General features: G+C 52.8%; 2 protein-coding genes across 2 annotated transcripts; one reads left to right on the top strand and one right to left on the bottom strand.

The window, feature by feature from the left end:
* Positions 1-2,907, top strand: ART5 (ADP-ribosyltransferase 5; the record flags this gene model as incomplete). The annotated part of the gene is made up of 4 exons (XM_080689420.1): positions 1-66; positions 949-1,675; positions 2,538-2,570; positions 2,777-2,907. The coding sequence occupies 4 exons, from the start codon at positions 1-3 to the stop codon at positions 2,905-2,907; spliced, it is 957 nt and encodes a 318-aa protein (XP_080545546.1).
* A 1,703-nt stretch (positions 2,908-4,610) lies between these two features.
* Positions 4,611-20,775, bottom strand: LOC308258778 (short transient receptor potential channel 2; the record flags this gene model as incomplete). Its single annotated transcript, XM_080689410.1, has 13 exons — positions 4,611-5,005; positions 6,153-6,282; positions 6,960-7,038; positions 7,148-7,275; positions 8,020-8,212; positions 9,786-9,878; positions 11,186-11,348; positions 11,428-11,628; positions 12,736-12,910; positions 14,127-14,291; positions 16,076-16,288; positions 19,057-19,776; positions 20,761-20,775. 13 exons carry the CDS (start codon positions 20,773-20,775, stop codon positions 4,611-4,613), a joined length of 2,670 nt encoding a protein of 889 aa, XP_080545536.1.
* Between the last annotated feature and the right edge of the window lie 730 nt (positions 20,776-21,505).

The raw sequence follows: 21,505 nt of genomic DNA, 5'->3' as shown, positions 1-21,505 counted from the left end.
ATGGTGCTGCTGTTGGCGGCGCTGCTGATCAGCCTCTGCTGCTGGGACCTCCACGCCCTCTGGCAGGTAACTCCCTCGGCCTGGAACCTTCCCTTGCCACCAAGAGGGAAGTTTGGGACCGCCCCTGAGGGACTGGGCTGCAGGATGCCTCCACCAGTCTCTCCCACAGACTTTTCTCTGGGATCCTCGGCCTTCAATTCTCTTCTTTTAGGAACTTCCAACCTTACAGGGAGCCCCAGTTCCCATTCCCTCTTCAAGAATCCCTGTCCACCTGCACACCTCCCTGTGAGGTCCTCCCTCCTTCCTGCCACCCCTCCCTAGGAATTCCCTCCACCTTCCTCCACCACACTTCCCTCTCCCACCGTGGGCTCAGCATCCCCATAGCCCCTTCCCCCACCACGCGCCAAGTGTGGGACAAAGGCTTCTAAAGCAGGAGAGGACTCAGAAACCCAGAGCTGACAGAGATTTGGTGAGGTGCCTGAGCACCTGCAAGGGCTTCGGGAAGATGAGAGGGAGGAGTCTGAGGAGGTGGGGACAGGGTGAGGTACTGGACCTTGGTCGATCACCAGCATACCGACAGTCTTGAGCCAGGAAGTTCCTGGAGTCATCTAGCCCCCTCTCCCTTCCAGTGCGCACCTTTCTAATGACAAGACGACCCCTTTTAGGCCGAGCACAAGTGACCTTTATGCTATCCTCACAACAATCCTGTGAGGCTGACAGCTCAATTCATAGGTAGAGAATCTGACCCCTGAAAGGCTGCGACTGCCCAGGATCCCACAGCTGGCAGGTGGTGTTGGGACCCGTGTCTGACTCACTCTAGTGACACTGCCTCGGGCCCTTGGCAAACTGCACACACCAGATATTTGCCTTGTCCCCAAACTGACCCGCACCAGGACCCCTGTGCAGTGATCTGATCTGACACTCCCCTGTGGCTCCTTCTGTCCCTAGGCCCGTGCTCTTCCCATCCTGCCCCTGGGCCTGGCTCCAGACACCTTCGACGATGCCTATGTGGGCTGCAGGGAGGAGATGGAGGAGAAGGCAGCCTCCCTGCTGAAGGAGGAGATGGCCCACCATGCCCTGCTAAGGGAGTCCTGGGAGGCTGCGCGGGGGGCCTGGGAGCAGCGGAGTCAGGGGCTTGCTCTGCCCCGGGGCTTCCAAGCCCAGCATGGCATAGCTGTCATGGTCTACACCAACTCATCCAACACCTTGTACTGGGAGCTGAACCAGGCCGTGCGGACAGGCGGTGGCTCCCGGGACCACTACATGAGGCTCTTCCCCTTCAAGGCCCTGCATTTCTACCTGACCCAGGCCCTGCAGCTGCTGAAGGGGGCTGGCTGCAGCGGGGCACCTGGGGAGGTGGTGTTCCGAGGCGTGGGCAGCCTCCACTTGGAACCCAGCAGGCTAGGGGACTCTGTCCGCTTGGGCCAGTTTGCCTCCTGCTCCCTGGATGAGGCGGTGGCCCGCAGCTTTGGTAATGCCACCTTCTTCTCTCTAAGAACTTGCTTTGGGGCCCCTATCCAGGCCCTGTCTGTCTTCCCTGAGGAGCGAGAGGTGCTCATTCCTCCCCACGAAGTCTTCCTGGTCACAGGCTTCTCCCAGGATGGAGCCCGGAGCCTGGTGACCCTCAAGAGCTATAATCAGACCTGCAGCCACTTCAACTGCGCCTATTTGGGTGGTGAGCTGTGCACGGGGGTGCAGGACCGGCAGGCTGGGGGAATAGGCCCGATGTTACACAGTCTCAGAGCCCGCAGGAGGCCCACTTGGTGTCACTGCAGTGAACTTTGGAACCCAGAAGTCAGCTGGAGTTGTTGACTTCTGAGATTCAGGGTCGGCGGGGTCCTGTGCACAGTTAGAGATCTGTGAATATTCTCAGATGATCCACTGCGTTCTCAAGTGTTCCATCTGGGGCTGTGTGTAGTTCAGTAGTAGAGCACTTGCTAGTAAGTGTGAGGCATTGGGTTGATTCCTAGCAACACACACACACACACACACACACACACACACACACACACACACACAGTCTAATAGACCATAGGAGGATATCACTCAGAGTTAAGAGACAGGAATACTGCTTTAGATCTCAGGAGGCCTGGGGCTGATGGGTTGACAGGACACAGTGCTGAGCAGGGACAGAATGGACTGGGTGGTAGCAGGAATGTGGACGCAATCTGGAAATATTTCCTGAGGGAGGGAGGACAAAGGAAGTCAGAAGTTTCCCTTTAAAGCCAGGTGTGGTAGCACACACTAGTAATCCCAGTACTTGGGAGCCTGCCATAGGAGAATTATAAGTCCAAAACCAGCCTTAGAAACTTAGTGAGACCCTATTTCAATTAAAAAAAGAGCTGGGAAATAGCTTGGGGGTAAAATGCTCCTGGATTCAATCCCTAGTACCAAAAAAGAAAAAAAGGAGGGAAAATTTTTTAAAAGTCTGCCTTTGACAAAGAGCCAGATGGGCTAAAGGGAGAACAGTTTTGCCAGGGCCTGGTGGGAAGGAGGTTTGGGGGGTGTGAGTCAGCCTCACGCGCGGTCTGTTGCAGGGGAGAAGAGGCCCGGCTGTGTGTCTGGAGCAGGTGAGTGGCCTCCTGCCTCCTCTGTCTGCTGCTTCAGCTCCTCCTGGCCCTCGCTGACCCCTTTATTTTCTTTCCTTCTTTTTCCAACAGGGCAGCCACGCCCTCAGAGAGCCTTTTCTTTGCTTTCCTGGAAGACCCCACTCTTGGCTCCTGTAAGGTTCAGCCCTCTGGATCAGGGCCCTGAAAGCCCAACACCTGCCACGTAGGAATCCTGGAAGCTGGTGACCTTCCTATGAAGAAAGGGGGCTTCCAAGGGCCCCCAAAAGCAAGAGCACGGTCCCTGCCCCAGCCCTGGCCCCCGCAGCCATCTCCCCAACGAGAGTGTGGAGAGACCTGAGGCCACAGCAGGCTGAGGGAGCCCTTCTGTGTGGCGGGGACTTCCTGGGCAATCAAGGGAGGACTGTGATGGCCACTAAATAAATGGTATTGTCACCGGAGCCATGGAGGTTTGTGATTGGTTCACTCTGTAAGTCTGGACCATCTGCCTCGCCAGCTCAGGGACTGAGGGACTCAAAATCTTAACTTCCCGATCCCCGTGGGCCCCCTGTCACACACTGTAACCTGCACACCCAGAAGCTTTACCAGGCAGAGGAGCCTCGTGACACAGGAAGGCGGGAGGAACAGGTGGGTCCTCAGCCCTGTTTGTCTGAGGAGGAATTGAGGCCACGGAAGGACACAGCTTGCTCAAGGTTGGACAGTCAGAATCCAAGCCAAACCTCCTGCCTCCCAGGCCTCCTGCCTCCTGGTGCAGAACTCTCTCCACTGAATTGGTGAGGAGGCCTAATGCAGGATCTAAGCTCAGGATACTGGAACCCCAGCGCAGTCATTTCTCTGCCCTCTTTACACCTCACCCATTAGGGGGAAGAGAAGGAACTTTTTTTTGTGTGTGTGTGTGTGTGGGTCTGGGGATGGAACCCAGGGGCATTTGACCTCTGAGCTATGCCCCCTGCCCTATTTATTATTCTTTATTTTTTTGAAACTGGGTCTCACTGAGTTGCAGAAGGCCTAACTAAGTATCTGTGAATCACAATCCTCCGGTCTCAGCCTCCCGAATGCTGGGATTACAAGCGTGCACCACCACACCCGGCTTTTTTTTTTTTTTTCTTTTTCTTTTTTGTGAGCCCAGGGGCATTCTGCCTCCAAGCTACATCCCCAACCCTTTTTACTTACTTATTTTTTAATGTATTTATTTATTTATTTTTTTACAGTACTGCGGATGGAACCCAGGCTTCTTCTACCTCTGAGCTACACCCTCAGCCCTATTTTTTTTTTAGTATTTTTATTTTATTTATTTATTTATTTATTGTGGTACCAGGAGTGAAACCCAGGAGTTTTTCTACCTTCGGGCTATACTCCCAGCCCTATTTTATATTTTATTTGGAAACAGGGTCTCACTAAGTTGCTGAGAGCCTCACTAAGTAGCTGAGGCTGGCTTTGAACCTGTGTGATCCTCCTGTCTCAGCCTCCCAAGCGCTGGGATTATAAGCGTGTGCCACCACTCCCGGCTACTTATTTACTTTTTGTTTGAAAACAGGGCCTTGCTAGTTTGTGGAAAGCTTCCCTAGGTTGCTGAGGCTGTCCTCAAACCTGCCATCCTCCTGTCTCAGCCTCCTAAATGCTGGGGTTACAGATGTGCATCACCCTGCCCAGCTAGAGAGACGATTTTAAAGAGACAGGAATCCTCACACACTCCAGAGGCATCCGACACACACAGCAGTAATTTTTGTTTATTTATTTGTTTAGTAGTGGTGCTAATTAGACCCAGAGGTGTTCTACCTCTGAGCTACACCCCAACCTTTTTACAATTCATTTTGTATTTTCGAAGCAGGGTCTCTCTAAGTTGCCAAGGCTGGCCTCAAGCCTGCAACCCTTGTCTCAGCCTCCCAAGTCCTGGGATTACAGGCATGTGCCACCGAGCCTGGCTCACAGCAGTAATTTTATTAAAGCAAGAAAAGCAGCATGGGCTCCTATTAAGTGATCTCACTCCCAGCCAACTAGGCTGCTGTACCCAGCAGTAGAATAGGGGGCCCTTTCGCTGCCTCAGGAACCCCCCGTGGTCCCAAAGTCGGCCTCGGGAGGCAGGTCCCCAGGCCCCTCTGCATCTTGCTCCCTGTGTACCAGCACGTGAGCTGGGGAGGAGGGTCCAGACGCTCCGGAAGCTGGAGTCTCCGCTGCTCCAGCAGCCTGAAGCCCAGTTTCTGATGTGTCTTGGGTCCCCACAATCCCTGGCACGCTCAGCTCTGGGGTCTCAGGGATGGGGGGGCCCAGGTTCTGGAAGCTGTTGCGCACCCGGGTGATGTAGCGGCTGAGGATGCTGGCCCCGTCAGGAGGTCGCGGCATCCCTCCTCCGGCCGCCAGGGTGCGCTGCACACTGGCTACCTCGCTTTGCAGTCGAGAGACGGTCTTGGTGAGCTCTGTCAGTCTGTTTCCCAGGTCTGCGAGGCGGATCATGGAGGGGGCTTTCAGAAGATGAGCCTACTTGGTATGTCTATGTCTGCCCTCAACAGAACCCGGGGGACACCCTGTCTGGGGTTCTCAAGGAAGAGAACCGGAAGAACTGGGGTCAGTGGGTGGAGAGTGTCTGGGGCAGATGAAGCTGAGCAGAGGTGGGAGGGTGGTGGCTTTAGGTTAGAAAAGAAGGTGGTGCAGACTCAGGGAAAGGGTTTTTAGATTTGTAAATCCATCTTGTCAGCCTCTCTCCCATCTATACCTGGTCAGCTCACACCCTTCAGGCCTACTTCCAATTATACTTGCCTTTTTCTACCTTCCCAGGGTGTGTGTGTGTGTTTTACTGGGGATTGAACCCAGAGGCATTCTACCTCTGAGCTATAATCCTCAACCCTATTTTTTTTTTTAAACAGGGACTCACTAAATTGTGGATGGCCTAAGCTGCCAAGGCTGGCCTCAAATCTGTGATCCTCCTGTCTCAACCTTCCAAGTACTAGGATTACAGGCATGAGCCACCACATCACACCTGGCTTCCCAGGATCTCTCCTGACCTTTGGGCTCCCACTGCAGGCTGTCTCTCTTAGCTAAGCACTTTCCTCCTCACACGATGCTCTCTCACCATACCGAAAGCTTCCCTCAGTTGCCTGCTCTGTGCAGTGTCCTTCCCCCAGGACAGAGCCTGGAGCAAGGGAGGACATGGCGATGCTCACTGGTGGAGTGATGCTCACTGATGGAGCGATGCTCACTGATGGAGCGATGCTCACTGGTGGAGCGATGCTCAGATGCTCACTGATGGAACGATGCTCACTGATGGAGCGATGCTCACTGATGGAGCGATGCTCAGATGCTCACTGATGGGGCGATGCTCACTGGTGGAGTGATGCTCACTGGTGGAGTGATGCTCACTGGTGGAGTGGGGGACCACGTCAGTGAAGGAGTGAATGAGAGATGAGTGAGCGTAAGTGGAACTAAAGGAGTAGAAGAAACGCCTGAACGGGCGAGAGGGGACCTTCCCAGGGTGGCGTGGGTGGCGTCCTGCACAAGGCAGGCTGATGTGGGCTGAGTCTGGGTGTGGGGCGTGGATCCCAGAGTCACGAGGACATCAGCAGGTGGGCTTGGGGGAGGGCAGCTGACCTTTCCTGCGGGTCTCCTCGAACTCCCGCCGGGCAGTCTCTATGTAGCGCTGTACCAGGGCCTTGATGACGCGGAGGCGGTAGGATCCACGCTCTCCCTCCCCAGGCCCTGCCCCGGCCGCCCGGTTGGCCTGGAATGAGAAGACAGGAAGGTGAGACAGAGTCTCCACAGCCAGCCTTCTTCTGACTGCTGTTCTGCCCTGTAGAAAGCACCAGGCCAAGTTTGCTGACTTTTCTGTCTCGGTAGGCCACATCCCCAGGCCCTGGTCTGCCTCATGGTGCAGTCCTGAAAGGCAGGAGGACAGAGAAGCTGGAAAGGCAAGGCTGGGAGTAGAGGAGTTGGAGGACCCTCTGTGGATGGCAGCGAGGCTGGTCTGAATTAGGAGGGGCTGCCAGGCTAATCCAGGCTGGGTTAGGGTACAGACAGTGAGTGGGAAGTGAGCCCCTGGATGGCCACCTCCTTCTCCGGCCTCTGTCAGCCTCTAATCTCCCAGTAAGTGACCATTTATCCAGCTCTATCACATCTCTGCCCTGTTTGTCTAGAGTTTCGCAGATTTTTTTGTAGCTTGGGAGCAAGGGGCCTGCATTTCTGTTTAGGCTGCATAATGTAGGGTTGGAAATTTAGAAAATGTCCAGAGCCCAGAAGAGGGAAAAGGAAGACAAGTGAGAGAGAGGGGATTGGGGATAGGCTTTCTGGAGAACGTACCTGGGAAGATAGACATGGCAGGGTGTGCACGCACACGGATGGTGTGGGTACCACAGCTGGAGCCTGGTGTGAGGGACCAACCAAAGCACACAAGATACTCACAAAGGTGGGGATTGGGGGGTAGGCTGGCTTCTTGGTTTTGCAGCAGAAGCAGCAACAGCAAATAAACCGGAAAATTCTCCTGAGAGATTTCAATGGCGGGAAGAGGTTAGGCAGGAGACAGGGCCTAGGGAAATGGGGCAGGGACTGGGTGCTCAGAGACTCAGGGGTGAGGGCACTGAGCTCATCACCTGAGAAGGTAGAAGAGGGCCTTGGGGGAGGGCAGGATGTTGAAGGGCACAGGCAGCGTCAGGCCCTCTCGGAAGTAGGACAGGTAGAGCTTAGAGCGAGCAAACTTCCATTCCACATCAGCATCATCCTGAAGACAGGGAGGTGGGGACTGTGCCAGGACCACATTGACACCTGGCCCTCACGGTGTGATGGTGTGTGTGTGTGTGTGTGTGTGTGTGTGTGTGTGTGTGTGTTACTGTGAACCCAGGTGGAATTCGCCCTCTGCACTACACCTCCAGTCTTTTTTTTTTATTTTTGTTTTTTAAAACAGGGTCCCATTAGGTTGCTGAGAATCTCAATAAATTGCTGAGATTGGCCTTGAACCTGCGATCCTCCTATTTCAGCCTCCTGAGTACTAGGATTACAGGCGTGCGCCGCATCATCTCCCTTCCTTTCCCCCAGTCCTCTCCTCTCTTACTCTCCTGAGTCTCAACTACTTTCTTCTCCCCATTCTCATCTCCAGTCATACTTGTCACCCACATTTCCCCGCCTGTCTCCACTTTTCCTCTCTCCCTCCCTATCACCCCCTATTCTCCTAATTCCAGCACCTGCCCAGCCTGGTCTCCAGCCTACAAACCTTAACCATCTATTCCTTCTCTCTTCTCTTGTTCCCATCTACTTTTCCACAATACGTTCCTCTCCCTGGTCAGAAGGTGGGGAGAGAAGAGACTTGGTGTCTGGAGACACTAACAACATTACTGAGACCCTCACTTTATACAGTAGGATTTTTCCAAAGCCACAAGCCAATGATGGATGGAGAGTGGGAATGGTCTAGACTCTGTGCACCCTGCTCCCCCCCGCTCCCCGGCCTAGGCCAGCCTCGTTCACCCACCTCGATCTTCTGGAAGGAGTTGGTGATCATGGCAATGAGCATGTTGAGCAACACAATGACCATGATGATGGTGAAGATGCCGTAGAGGGCCCGGCCCACGAACTCGGGCACCAGGAACTGAGGCATGTCCACCACGCTGTGCTCCTCCATGCCGAACATGGTCCAGAACAGAAACTGGAAAGTCTCACTGAAACTGGCGTGCCCAGCCGAGTGAAGGATAGGAAACGAGGGTGAGGAGGAGCGTCCTGGGGGCACCCAGGCCGACCCTCACCCTCCAGCATCCAGCCAAAGGTGTTCTATGTCCAGGAAACCTTTGGACCAACCTGGCCCATACAGACACTTGCCATTTCTGAGCTCCAATTTTTATTCTTTTGGTCAACCAATATTTACTAAGCGTACAGTAGTGTCATGGGTGCTAAGGACACATTGAACAAGACAAGCAGAGTCTCTGTCTCCAAGGACCTTAGGGGTGGAAGTGAGATAGATACTGTCAACACTCGAGCTTAGCCTAACAGCTGGGAAGCAGTGAGATGGACACTACTTATAACAACATCTTAAAATTGTGAGTAGGGTCGGGCGTGGGGGCCATGCTTCTGCTCCCAGCATTGGGAGACTGAGACTGGAGGATCTAGGTTTACAGTCAGCCTCAGCTACTTAGCGAGGCCTCTGCAACTCAGTGAGACCCTATTTCAAATAAAGAATAAAAAATAGGGCTGGGGGTGTAGCTCAGAAGTAGAATGCTCCTGGGTTCCATCCCAGGTACCGCCAAAAAAAAAAAAAAAAAAAATAGCCGGGCACGGTGGCACACGCTTGTAATCCCCACGCTTAGGAGGTGGAGATAGGAGGATCGCACAGGTTTGAAGCCAGCTGCCTGGCTTAAGAGACCCTGTTTCCAAATAAAAATATAAAATAGGTCTGGGAGTGTAGCCTGGAGGTAGAAGGGCTTCCACGAACCCCAATACACCACACACACACACACACACACAAAATTATGAGTAGGGCAGGATATTATGGCCTATTTGGGCATCTGGGAAAGCAGAAGAGTGGTATAATACCTGACTTAGATTTGAAAAGATCACATTGGTCGCTGCAAGTAGAATGCAAGGGAAAGTGGTGTGTGGAGGTAGGAGAACCATTAAGAATCCATTACAGGTGGGTGCAGTGGCGCACACCTGTAATCCCAATACCTGGGAGGCTGAGATAGAAGGATCACAGGTTTGAGGCCAGTATATAGTAACTTAGCAAGACCCTGTTTCAAAGTAAAACATAAAAGGGGCTGGGGGTGTAGCTCTGGGGAGAACACATCTGGATTTAATCCTCAGTATCCTCCCCAAAAAATGTGGGGGGAAATAAATGAATGCATACATGAACAAATAAATGAGTGACCAAACTAGCCGGCCATGGTGGCACACACTTGTAATCCCAGCATTCAGGAGACTGAGACCGGAGGATCGCGATTCACAGACAGCCTCAGCTACTTAGTGAGGCCCTCTGCAACTCAGCGAGACCCTGTTTCAAAATAAAGAATAAAAATAGGGCAGAGGGTGTAGCTTGGAGGTCAAATGCCCCTGGGTTCTATCCCCAAACCTGCAAAATAAATAAATAAATAAATAAATAAATAAGTGACCGAGTGAATTAATGAGGGAGGGAGGGAGGGAGGGAGCCAATGAGAGAATTAATTGACTAATAAAGGAGGGAAGCAGGAAGAGATGACCAGGCTGCAAGGAGCAGGGCCGCCCTCGCCCGCCCGCCTCTGCTCCGCGTACTTGCCCAGCCGCTGTGTCTCCTGGTAGGGCACGTAGATGTTGTTGAGGCCACAGAGGAAGGCGGTCAGGATGATCATGAGGATGAACATGAACCTGGCGGGGAGCGCATGGAAGGGCGAGAGCCGGTCTCACCCGGGCAGAGGCTCTGGGAAGGGGGCTGGGGCAGCCTTACTGGCGCTCTACTTGACAAGTATTCAATTTGGTTATTATCAAGTGTAGAGAAACTAGGGGATGGGAATCGAGTGGGGATTCAGAGAGGGCCAAATCAGAGGGCCTCCCTAATGCATACTGGGAAGCCAGACTTGGTAGCACACGTCTGTGATCCCAGTACTTGGGAGGCTGAGACAGGATACTCGCAGGTTCAAAACCAGCCTCAGCAACTTAGCAAAACTCTGTTTCAAAATGAACAGTAACTAAAGGGCTTGGGTTTTAGCTCAGTGGTAGATGCTTCTGGGTCTAATCTCCAGTGAAGAGGAGGAGAAGGAGGAATGAGTTTAAGCAGTCAAAGCTGGGGAATGGATCACTTTCTTGGGGAGGGACTGCCATGCTGAGATTGTGCAGAGTTGTCTGGGAGACAGAGGTTCTTACTGCAGGGGTTAGAACACAGAAAGTTAGAGCCACATATTGAGATGAATTAGCCTGTAACCTGGAGGACTGGAAGAATCCCAAGGGGAGGGGCGTAGGGTTCCCTCCAAGCTAAGCTGCACTGAAGTTGTTTACAAATGTAACTAGCACCTTCTCACCACCAACACCCACTCTAATCCTACCTCAAGCAGGGGATTCCTATGGAAAAAGCATTAACTCTACTCTGTTCAGGGCAAGAGGTCAGGTTTGGCTATATGTGATTTAGCTTTCCAAGAAGAGGGGAAGCTGGGCCTGGTGACACACATCTATAATACCAGTACTTGGGAGGCAGAGACAGGAGGGTCACAGGTTGGAGGACAGCCTCAGCAAATTAGAGAGACCTTTAGCAACTTAACAAGATCCAGTTTCAAAATAAAAAGTAAAAAGGGCTGGGTGTATAGGTGGAGATAGAATGCCCCTGGCTTCAATCCTCAATAAAAAAAAAAAAAGGTGGGGGTGGGGGTGGGGGTGGGATCACCTAGGGAGAGGTCACAAATACAGCCACAGCACTGGAACCACAACTCCAACCATGAGCTCTTTCTGCTATCAATGGCTTATAATTTTTTTCTGTGGTCATAGGCCTCTGAGAATTAGGTGAAAGTTACAGACCTTCCCTGCGGAGAAATGTCCATTTATATTTACACTCCAAATTTTACATTTTATCTAGAGTTTCAGGAACACAGGTCACGCATGCCTGTGCTGTTCTGGGGCTGGGAATTTCACCAGGAGGTCAAGTCTATCAGAACAAGGATGCTCTGAGCAGGGACAGCACGTACCGCATCATGTCATCAATCATCCTGCCAATGGAAATCTGCAGGGTGCCCAGCGACTCATGGGCCGGCAGGATGTAGGCCAGGCGGGTGAAGCTGAGCATGCTGGTGACAGCAAAAAGCACCTCAGCCAGGAACTGGGGGTCCTCGGTGCGCCACTCACTTCTCTCTGCGGGGCAGGATGGGACAGAGGCTAAGAGCCTAGGAAGAGGCGCTGGGCTTCAGGGCCGAGTCAGGAGGATACTCACCAGCAGTGGTGAAATAGTGGCAGGTTGCATTACCAGAAGCATCCCTGCAGTGCATGTAGGCAAGCCCAGCCAGGAGCAGGCGCAGCGCGAAGGCTGCCAGGTACAGAGACAGGATGACCACGTCCAGGAAGTTCCACCAGTCCAGGAGGTAGCTGCGCAGGCCCTCAATCCACACTTCCTTACACTCAAACCACAGGAAGCCTGGAGGGGGCGGCAGGGGCCAGGACAGGATGGGGCCCAACTCTCCTCCTCCTTCTAGTCAAAGCCAGATAATGGTGGAGGGGGGACTTTGCATGGGGGGGCCGGGGAGCCAAAACATCACCAGGGTGATGTCGATGAAATGTAAACATTTAATCTATCCAGGTGCAACATGGTCTGATGTGAAAATAAGGACTCCACGTGGATGCAGACTCGTCTCATGACTAGTGTGACCCACACCAAGGATCGCAAACAGCTGACACTCAGCAAGCGGGGAACACCTGGGAGAAACCATGTGGGGGAGGCTCTCTTTGCCTTCCGACAGATAAATATTGGGCAAACACTGAAGACTCTTGGCTTGAAGGGCCTCCAAATTATCAGCCTGCTAAGCATGTGGGCCAAGTCTAAGTGGGCTGAGTGCCAGATCTTGAGAGCTGATGCTCTGTGAATCCCTTGAACTTGGAACCCCTCAAGGGCAAGGACCATGGCTAATTCATATCTTTTGTCCCTGGTGCTCCACACCTCCAGGATAACTCATCTGGTAGGCTACCACTACAATGCAGGGAACCATGACACCAGGGTGAGGTGCCACCTGACCCTGTGGATGGGTGTCTTACTTGTCAGAGGATAGAAATTTCCAGAGTAGGTAGTGATTGGCGTCAGGGAGGAGGAAGAATTTTTTTGTGTGTGGGGGGCAGTGCTGGGGATGGAACCAAAGGGCATTCTACCTCTGAGCTACATTCCACATTCCAGTTCTATTTTTATTCTTTATTTTGAAACAGGGTCTCACTAAGTTGCAAAGGGCTTCACTAAATAGCTGAGGCTGACTGAGAACCATGATCCTCCTGTCTTAGTCTCCTGAATGCTGGGATTATAAGCGTGTGCTACCACACCCAGGTTAAGAATGGGGTCCCTGCTCTGCCACAGGCCTAGGTCCTCCGATTAGGGGTGAAAGGGAAGGAACTCTTGGTGCGCTAGAGCCCAGAGGGGTTTGGTTATGTGTCTCGAGGGCATTTACAGAAACAGGGGTCCCCCACTGAGGTGCTTATCATGAAGGACAGTGAGTATCCCCCAAGGAAGAATGCCATACATAAAGGGTCCCGCATGTACCTGTAACCCAGATCATGTGCAGCGAGGTCTCCCAGACACTCTGGCTGCGGCCATGGAATGTGCTCAGCTGCATCTCCATGGCCAGGGACTCTCCCAGGAGGAAGATGAGGAACCACAGGTAGGAGGCAGAGTGCAGCAGGAACTTCAGCACGGGGATCTTCAGCAGGCGGCCCAGCTGTGGGGACAGTGCGAGAGCGTGGCTTTCAAGGGCCCACTGTGCCCCCTGCCGGCAGCCCTGCCGGACCACTCAGCCCACACATGATTCTGATTTTCTCGGATCCACCCACTCACTAACTCGGACATGTACCAAGAACATACTATAAACCAGACCCTACACCTTCCTACCTATGAACCATGTGAAGTAGGTTTTACTCTTCCCATTTTTCAGGAACTGAGGAACACAGGGTCAAAGTCACTTTCTCTTGGGGATCCATGGGCTCTTTGAACTCAACCAAGTTGGAAGGGAAATCCACCGCTTCTATCCTACACTCTCCCCCTCCTCCTGCTCCCTGTACCCATCTTTCACGCTGCTAGTTGAAGACGGGAGCTTGCTTGCTTCTTTCTTTCTTTCTTTCTTTCTTTCTTTCTTTCTTTTTCTTTTTCTTTCTTTCTTTTTTTTTTCTTTTTTTTTTTTGCGGGTCTGGGGATGGAACCCAGGGGCATTCGACCTCCGAGTTACACCCCCTGCCCTATTTTTTATTCTTTATTTTGAAACCGGGTCTCACTGAGTTGCAGAGGGCCTCACTAAGTAGCTGAGGCTGTCCGCAAACCGAGAGCCTCCGGTCTCAGGCTCCTGAATGCTGGGATTACAAGTGTGCACCACCACGCCCAGCTAGACGGGAGCTTTCCAAACGCAAAGCTGATGGGGGCACTGAATCTCACACTGCTTTAGCAAGGAGTTTGTTCCTTCCCTTTTCTCAGATGCTGGACAGTCTCCCTCCCCGGGCATCTCCCGTGCTGTTCCAGCTTCTTGGATACTCCTCTCCCTGTTCCCCACCTGGTTAACAGGGACAGGCCTGGGCCTTCATTATATCCCTGTGCCAGGTACAATGCTGCTCACAGTAAGACCTCAGATAAATATTTGGTTGAGGTTGGACTCCCTTTAGGAGACTGTAACACTGTCCAGGCTTTGGAGGCAGCTTGGAGGCAGAGAACCCTCAGTGTAAATTCTGACTGCTCTTTGCTGGGTGCCCTGGACAAAAAGGGCACTTGCCTTCCCTGTGCCTGCGCTTATTCTCCGCCAGGCAGGAAGGAGTGTGACGCCTGCCCTCAGAGCTACCTCATCACTGAAGGGGAGCACTCAAAAGGTGATGGTTACAGAGTGCTGGCCAGGGGCCCGGCGGAAACCAGGTACTCAGTAAACGGCTTATCATTAATCTTATTCTTAGTACCCGGGACTTGGGTGCCAGCCAGTAGCCGAGGCAGAGGAAGGGCATGGCGAGGAAGATGAGGAAGGCGATGAAGAGCTTCCAGATGGTGGTGCTTCCGCGCCAGCCAGCCAGGTTCCCGCACCAGATGGAGGACAGGACTTGTTGGCAGATGGGGTGTGCTACAAACTGAGCAGAGAGGGGCCATGAGGGGCAGCCTCAGGCAGGGAAGAGGAAGGAGCCAGCTGGGGGCATGGCCCTTACTTTCTGCCACAGGGATCAAACATCCTTCTTTTCTCCCTAAACTAAGCAGCCCAGAAGAGAGGGGACTCACCTGTCACATGACTGTGGGCAGAGGCTGCCCTCCCTGGGCCTTGTCTGTGAAGGTAAACTTGAAGATTTTCCTGGATCCCCTAGGGGTGTGTGTGTGTGTGTGTGTATGTGTGTGTGTGTGTGTAATTGAACCTCTGAGTTATACACTCCCAGCCCTTTTTTTTGTGGTACTAGGAATCAAAGTCAGGAGAATTCTACCTCTGAGTCACACCCCCAGCCCTATTTTTTTGTTTTCTTGTGTTTGTGCTTCTAGGGATGGAACCCAGGGGCATTCTACCTCTGAGCTAAACCCCCAGCCCTATTCTTTTTTTGTTTTTTTTGCGGGTCTGGAGATGGAACCCAGGGGCATTTGACCTCCGAGCTACACCCCCCTGCCCTATGTTTTATTCTTTATTTTGAAATCAGGTCTCACTGAGTTGCAGAGGGCCTCACTAAGTAGCTGAGGCTGTCCGCAAACCGCAATCCTTAAGGTCTCAGCCTCCTGAATGCTGGGATTACAAGCGTGAGCCACCACGCCCGGCTCCGATTCTTTATTCTGTATTTTGAAACAGGGTCTCACTGAGTTGCAAAGGGCCTCACTAAGTAGCTGAGGCTGTCCACGAACTGTGATCCTCCTGTCTCAGCCTCCCAAATACTGGGATTATAAGTGTGTGCCATCATGGCCTGGCTTCTATTTTACATTTTTATTCCGAAACAGGGTCTCACTAGGTTGAGTCATACTACTTGCCCTGGTTGTCCTTGAACCTGCGATCCTCCTGTCTCAGCCTCCTAAGTACTGGGATTACAGGCATACACCACCACGCCTGGCACTCCGAGATTTTTCTATTTTTATTTTGACACAGGGTCTTGCTAAATTGCCTAGGCTGTCCTTGAACCTGAATTCCTCCTGGCTCAGCCTCCCAAGTCCTGGGATTACGGATTTGCACCATTGCACCTGTCTTGGATCCCACATCCTTGAATCTGTCTTAGAGTCTTCTTAGAGATGGAGGGCAACAGCAGTCTGAATGGTTTTGAGAAGGGAAGGAGCAGGGAAAGTGGGCTTGCTGTCTTGGGGGGCAGGGCCAAGGAAACCATTATAAAGAAAAGGCTGTCTGATGAGACAAAATAAGAGTCACTCCAAGCCGGGCATGGTGGCACATGCTCGTAATCCCAGTACTTGGGAGGCTGAAATGGGAGGATTGTAGGTTCACAGCCAGCCTCAGTTACTTAGTGAGGCTCTCCACAACTTAGTGAGACCCTGTTTCAAAGATAAAGAATAAAATATAGGTCTAGAGGGTGTAGCTCAGAGGTACAGAGGTAGAATGCCCCTGGGTTCCATCCCCAGTACTGAAAAAAAAAAAGTCATTTGATATTTAATCTTGTCAAACAGAGATAGTAAAATCTAACAATACAACAAACTAGACCAAAGTCACTCAGCAGGCCAGAGAAACAGCTGTCTGAGATGTCACATCCTATATGAAGGCTACGGAGAGGCTAGGGGCTTAGATTGAGGGTAATCAGAGGTGGGGACCATCTCTTCTTGCCTTCAAGGGCCTAGATCTCAGAGGGTTTTGAGGATGGAAGAGGAGTCAGCTGGGGCTGGAGTGGGAGTCAGCTAGGAGGGAGGGGCCAGCCTGGGACAAGGGAGGGAGGAGGCTGACCCGCTTCTGGTTGTAGTTGACGGCCAGTCGCAGCCTTGCCAGGTTGGGGATGCCCTCCTCGAAGGCCTGGCCCAGGGCCTCGGCCTCGGGCTCCCCCTCGCTGTCCTCGCCCAGGTCGTTGAGCACCGCGGTGACCTCACTCTGGTTCCGGCACATGCCCAGCAGCTCGAAGCCGTAGTCCTGGCTCAGCGACTCCAGGGCGATGTACTCAGGCTGCAGGGAAGTAGGTCAGTGTGTGCTGGCCGCTCTGTGGATGGAGCTCTCCACTCCTCTCTCCTCCCTCCTCTTCCCCATCAGTGGGCCCAGTAGACCCCTCTCCTGCTCCAGGACAGTCATTTCTTTTTTTCTTTTCTTTCTTTTTTTTTTTTTTGTGGTACTGGGGATTGAATTCTATTTCTGAGCTTTACCCCTGCTCTTTTAAAAAAATTTTATTTGGAAATGGTTTCTAGGTTGCTGAGTCTCCTTGAGGCTGTCCTCCAACCTGTGATCCTCCTGTCTCAGCCTCTCAGCCACCTCATCAAGCTCTACTGCTATTCCTGGTGCTATTTCTACCTTATCACCAAGTCATTTCTATCCAAGCCCTCTGACATGTTGGTTTGTTCCAGTATTCACTTTGTCTGTCTGTCTGTCTGTTTCTTTCTTTCTTTCTTTCTTTCTTTCTTTCTTTCTTTCTTTCTTTCTTTCTTCTCTCTTTCCTTCCCCTCCCTTCCTTCCTTCCTTTCTTCCTTCCTTCCTTCCTTCCTTCCCTCCCTCTCTCTCTCCCCATCTCCCTCTCTCTCTCTGTACCAGGGATTGAACCCAGGGGAATTCTACCCCTGAGCTACACCCCCAGCCCTATTTTATTTTTTTGAAACAAGATTCTCACTAGGTTGTAGAGGGCCTCACAAGGCTGCTGAGGCTGGCTGGCTGTGAACCTGTGATCCTCCTGTCTCAGCCTCTCAAGTATGGGCGTTCAGGGCAAGCGCCATCCCGCCTCCTTTGGCTACCTGCCAATCTTTGCTGGGACCCGCTGGGCCCCACAGCCTCCCCGCTCCTCTTTATATTGCTCCACCCACTTCCACAGCTCAGCTAGTGCCACTTCCTCCAAGGAGCCTTCCTTGAACACAGGCCGCATCTTCTCTGTTGCTGCTTTCTGGGCTTGGGATGCCCCGTGAGCACCATCCCGCAGCCCTGAATGAGGTCCTGGGAGTGTGTCACTCCCTCCCCCACTGGGGCCTAACAAGCTTAACCCACAATGCCCTAGGTGGGAACACAGTGGGCACTCAAAAAGACGCTCTAATCTACGTCTGTCCAGCCTTTTCTATTTATGTCCTCTTCAGACAGACCTAGGGCACCCTAGGGTGGGGACTGTACCTCCTACACAGGAACTAGGTGCCCCTAGATGAGTGCTCTCTGCCATTAGAATGAAATCCTCTCAGAGTGGGATCGTGAACTCCCTTTTTGTTCCTGAAAATAAGAGTAGGCTTCGGCTAGGCATGGTGGTGCACGCCTGTGATCCTGGTCTGAGGGCAGCCTCAGTAACAGGCTGTTTCAAACCCAAACCCCAGTTCCACCCCAATCCCCTGTGCAGATGTGCATGTGCACACACACACAGAAAGAGTATGTTTCATTCTGGTTTTTTTTTCTTGTTTTTTTTTTTTTTTTTCAGTACTGGGGATGGAACCCAGGTGCATTTTACCTCCTAGCTACACCCTCAGTCCTATTTTTTCTTCTTTTTTTCTTCTTTTTTTGGTGGTACTGGGGTTCCTGGAAACCCTTCTACCTCTGGGTTACATTCCCAGACCTATTTTTATATTTTTTATTTGGAAACAGGGTCTCTTCAGTCAGTGCCGCTGGCTTCAAACCTGCGTGATCCTCCTGTCTGTCTCCCAAGTGCAGGGATTACAAGCGTGTGCCACCACAGCCGGCTTTATTCTTTGTGTGTGTGTGTGTGTGTGTGTGTGTGTGTGTGACTGGGGGTTGAACCCAGAGGTATTTTACCTCTGAGATAAACCCCCAACCTGATTTTCAATTCTTATTTGGAAACAGTGTCTCACTAAGTTGTGGAGGGCCTCACTAAGTTGTTGAGGCTGGGTTTGAACCTGTAATCCTCCTGTTTCAGCCTCCCAAGTACTGGGATTATAAGTGTGTACCACCACACCAGGCTTTTTATTGTTTATTTTGAAACAGGGTCTCACTGAGTTGCAAAGGGCCTCACTCAGTAGCTGAGGCTGCCTACAAACCGCAATCCTGCTGTCTCAGCATCCCAAATGCTGGAATTACAAGTGTGTGCCACTACGCCCAGCCATTCTGTTTCTGTTTCATTTGGTTTGGTACTGGGGATTGAGCCCATTGGCACTGTACCTCTGAGCTACACTTCTGAGCCTGTGTGTGTGTGTGTGTGTGTGTGTGTGTGTGTGTTACTAGGAATAGAACCCAGGGGCATTCTACCTCTGAGCTACCCCCCCCCCCCAGCCCTATTTTTTATTCTTTATTTTGAAACAGGGTCTCACTGAGTTGCAGAGGGCCTCACTTAGCTGTGAACTGCAATCCTCTGGTCTCAGCCTTCCGAATGCTGGGATTACAAGCGTGTGCCACCATGCCTGGTTTCTCTGAGTCTTATTTATTTATGTTTATTTTTTATTTTTGGTGGTACTGGGGATAGAACCCTTCTACCTCCGGGCTATACTCCCAGACCTAATTTTTATATTTTATTTGGAGACAGGGTCTCTTAAGCAAGCAAGGCTGGCTTCAAACCTGCGTGACCCTCCGCCTCCCAAGTGCAGGGATTACAAGCATGTGCCACCATGCATGCAAGCCTTTTTATTTTTAAACAGGATCTCACTAAGTTGCTAAGGGTCTTTTATTTTGCCGAGGCTGGCTGCTAACCTGCTCATTCTTACTGTGGCTTCCCATTTGCCAGAACCTCCCCCACAGGCTCGACCCTGCTGCAGGGGAAGAAGAGAAGGCTCTGAGAGTCGGAGGAAGCGTGAAGAACCCACCTTAAACTCGGGCTCCTTGCGCGCCAGGCGCCTGAGCTCACGGCTGAGCTGGAAGGCGGCCAGCATGGCGTCCTCACTGGCCAGCGACAGGTGGGCCCTGCTGGCAATGCCGCGGTAGGTGTTGATGCGCGACAGGGAGAACTTGAGCAGGTCGTAGCGGCGGGCGTTGCTGCACTCCAGGCAGGCGCAGGAGACCGGGTGGGGCCGGGCGATGGTGTGGCCCTGCTCCATGAGCAGCTGCGCGATCTCGTACAGGTCCTTCTGGCAGGCCAGCGTGAGTGGAGTGACGCCGGGTGCAAAGCGGGAGCCATCGATCGACGAGTCAAAGAAAGCCAGCGAGAACGACTTGGTGTCCACCTTGCGGCCCTTCTCCCGCTCCAGCCGGGCCAGCAGGCGACGCACCACGGCCGGCTGGTTGGTGTCCACGGCCACCAGCAGGGCTTCGTGGATCTGCCGGAAGTCAAACTTGACGTTGGCCAGCAGCACGTCGGTGATGGCTTCGTGGCCCAGGCGGATGGCCAGGTTGAGAGCCTCCCTCCAGGAGCGGTCCTCGGCCTCCTCCACGTTCCGCAGGGGTCCTGCCGGCCCACCGCCCGCGGCCTCCGCCCCGGCCTCCAGCAGCTGCTGGACAAGACCCAGGCGCCCCTCCTGGATGGCGCCCAGGAGCGGCGGGGGGAACTTGAGCTTTTTGTTCACAATCTCGGTCCAGTTGGGCTGTGGCTAGAGGAAGGAGAGGGGGAGGCAGGACCCTGAGTTTCCAGCCTCCTTTATTCCAGGGCTCCCCCATCCTTGGGCCTTTTTGCCCTTAACCCCTTATGCCCAGCCAATATATTTTTTTTTGGGGGGGGGTGGTACTGGGGTTCCTAGAAGCCCTTCTACCTCTGGGCTATGCTCCCAGACCTATTTTATACATTCTATTTGGAAACAAGGGTCTCTTAAGCCAGCGAGGCTGACTTCGAACCTGCATGATCCTCCTGTGTCCGCCTCCCAAGTGCGGGGGTTACAAACGTGTGCCACCACGCCCGGCCCAGCCAATATATTCATTGTCCCAACACACATAGGCAAAAAGTGTCTCAGTCACCATTTTATTGTGTGGATTCCGTTAGGAGAGTGTCAGACTGGGTCTGATGGGGCCCGTTCCTCAGCTCAGCTTCCACCCTCACAAGACACCCCCACACAGGGGGTCCCCCATGAAAGGGGCTCCCTGGCAGCCCAACAGGCAGGCGCACAGGACCTGGCCGGGACCCAGGGCCCATCTTGTTGACTTGATCTCGCAGCTGCTCATCCCTGATAGTCCCAGAGCTTCTCTGAAGGGCAGGTCCAGACATGTCCATGCAGTAGGGTCTTTGAACTGGGCGTTTTCCAAGCCCCCCGCCCTGCTCTGGAACAGGTCTCTTTGCAGGATTCTGACACACTCCTCCTCTTAACCCCTTCCACCTTGCCCTCTGTAGTGTTGGAGGGCACCTGCCTCCTCGCTAGTGCCCTGTCCCTCTCTTCTTCAAGGCCCACAGCCCCCATACCGCTTCCTCTTCTGGGCTCAGGCTCAAGGCTCTAGGGGCTCCTCCACCCCCATGGTGGTGTCCACCACCTACCTGGCAGCTAGGGTGTCCCCACTATCCCTCTGGACCAATCTACTGTTCACAGCTAGAAATGGGGCTAAGAGGGACCGGGATGGGGGAAGGTAGGGAACAGAGGGCAGCTTACCGTGAGGGGGTCCATGGCTGCACCCACCTACACAGGCAGAGAGACTAAAGGCCTGGACTCCTGCTGTCTGCCCCCTGACGGCACCTAGCATCTTCTTTCCTACCTACTCAAAACCCCGCCCTGGGCCCTCCCTTTGCCAGGACCAGCTGCTCCCCCTCTGCTCTGCCCCTTGGGGACCAGGGGAGCTGGTGTTGGCACCAGCGATGAGATCTTCTGGGAAAGGTGAGTATCTGCTTAAAGAAGGCAGGAATTGAATATGGAATATCACAGCTCAAGGGGACCTTAGAGACCCTCAGCTCCAACTACCTCCTTGCGTAGAAAAGGGACAGGATTTACCTAAGGTCCTATAGCCAGTCTAGAACCTTTCCCTAATCGTCCATTTATCTGGTCCCAGGAAAAAAATTTTCTCTTTCAGTTATTGAGGGTTAATTCTGAACCCAAGATAAATAACTGTATGCTAAAGTCACACAAGTAGTACTGTTACTTGATTAGACCGAGGAGAGGACCCCACAAGGATTCTAAAAGCCAGTCTTATGCTCGAGACTCACTTGGTTAGGTACTATTTTTCTTTTCTTTTCTTTTTTTTGCGGTATGGGGGATGAAACCCAGGGGCATCCTACCTCCAAGCTGCACCCCTAGCCCTTATTTAATTTTTTGTTTTTATTTTGAAACCGGGTCTGAGTTGCAAAGGGCCTCACTAAGTAGCTGAGGCTAACCGTGAACCACGATCCTCCTGTCTCAGCCT

This window comes from Muscardinus avellanarius (assembly GCF_963383645.1).
Source record: "Muscardinus avellanarius genome assembly, chromosome: 1".
In the NCBI taxonomy this organism is placed as follows: domain Eukaryota; kingdom Metazoa; phylum Chordata; class Mammalia; order Rodentia; family Gliridae; genus Muscardinus; species Muscardinus avellanarius.
Note: the sequence above shows the minus strand (reverse complement) of the source record. Positions and strands in the feature narration are given on the sequence as shown.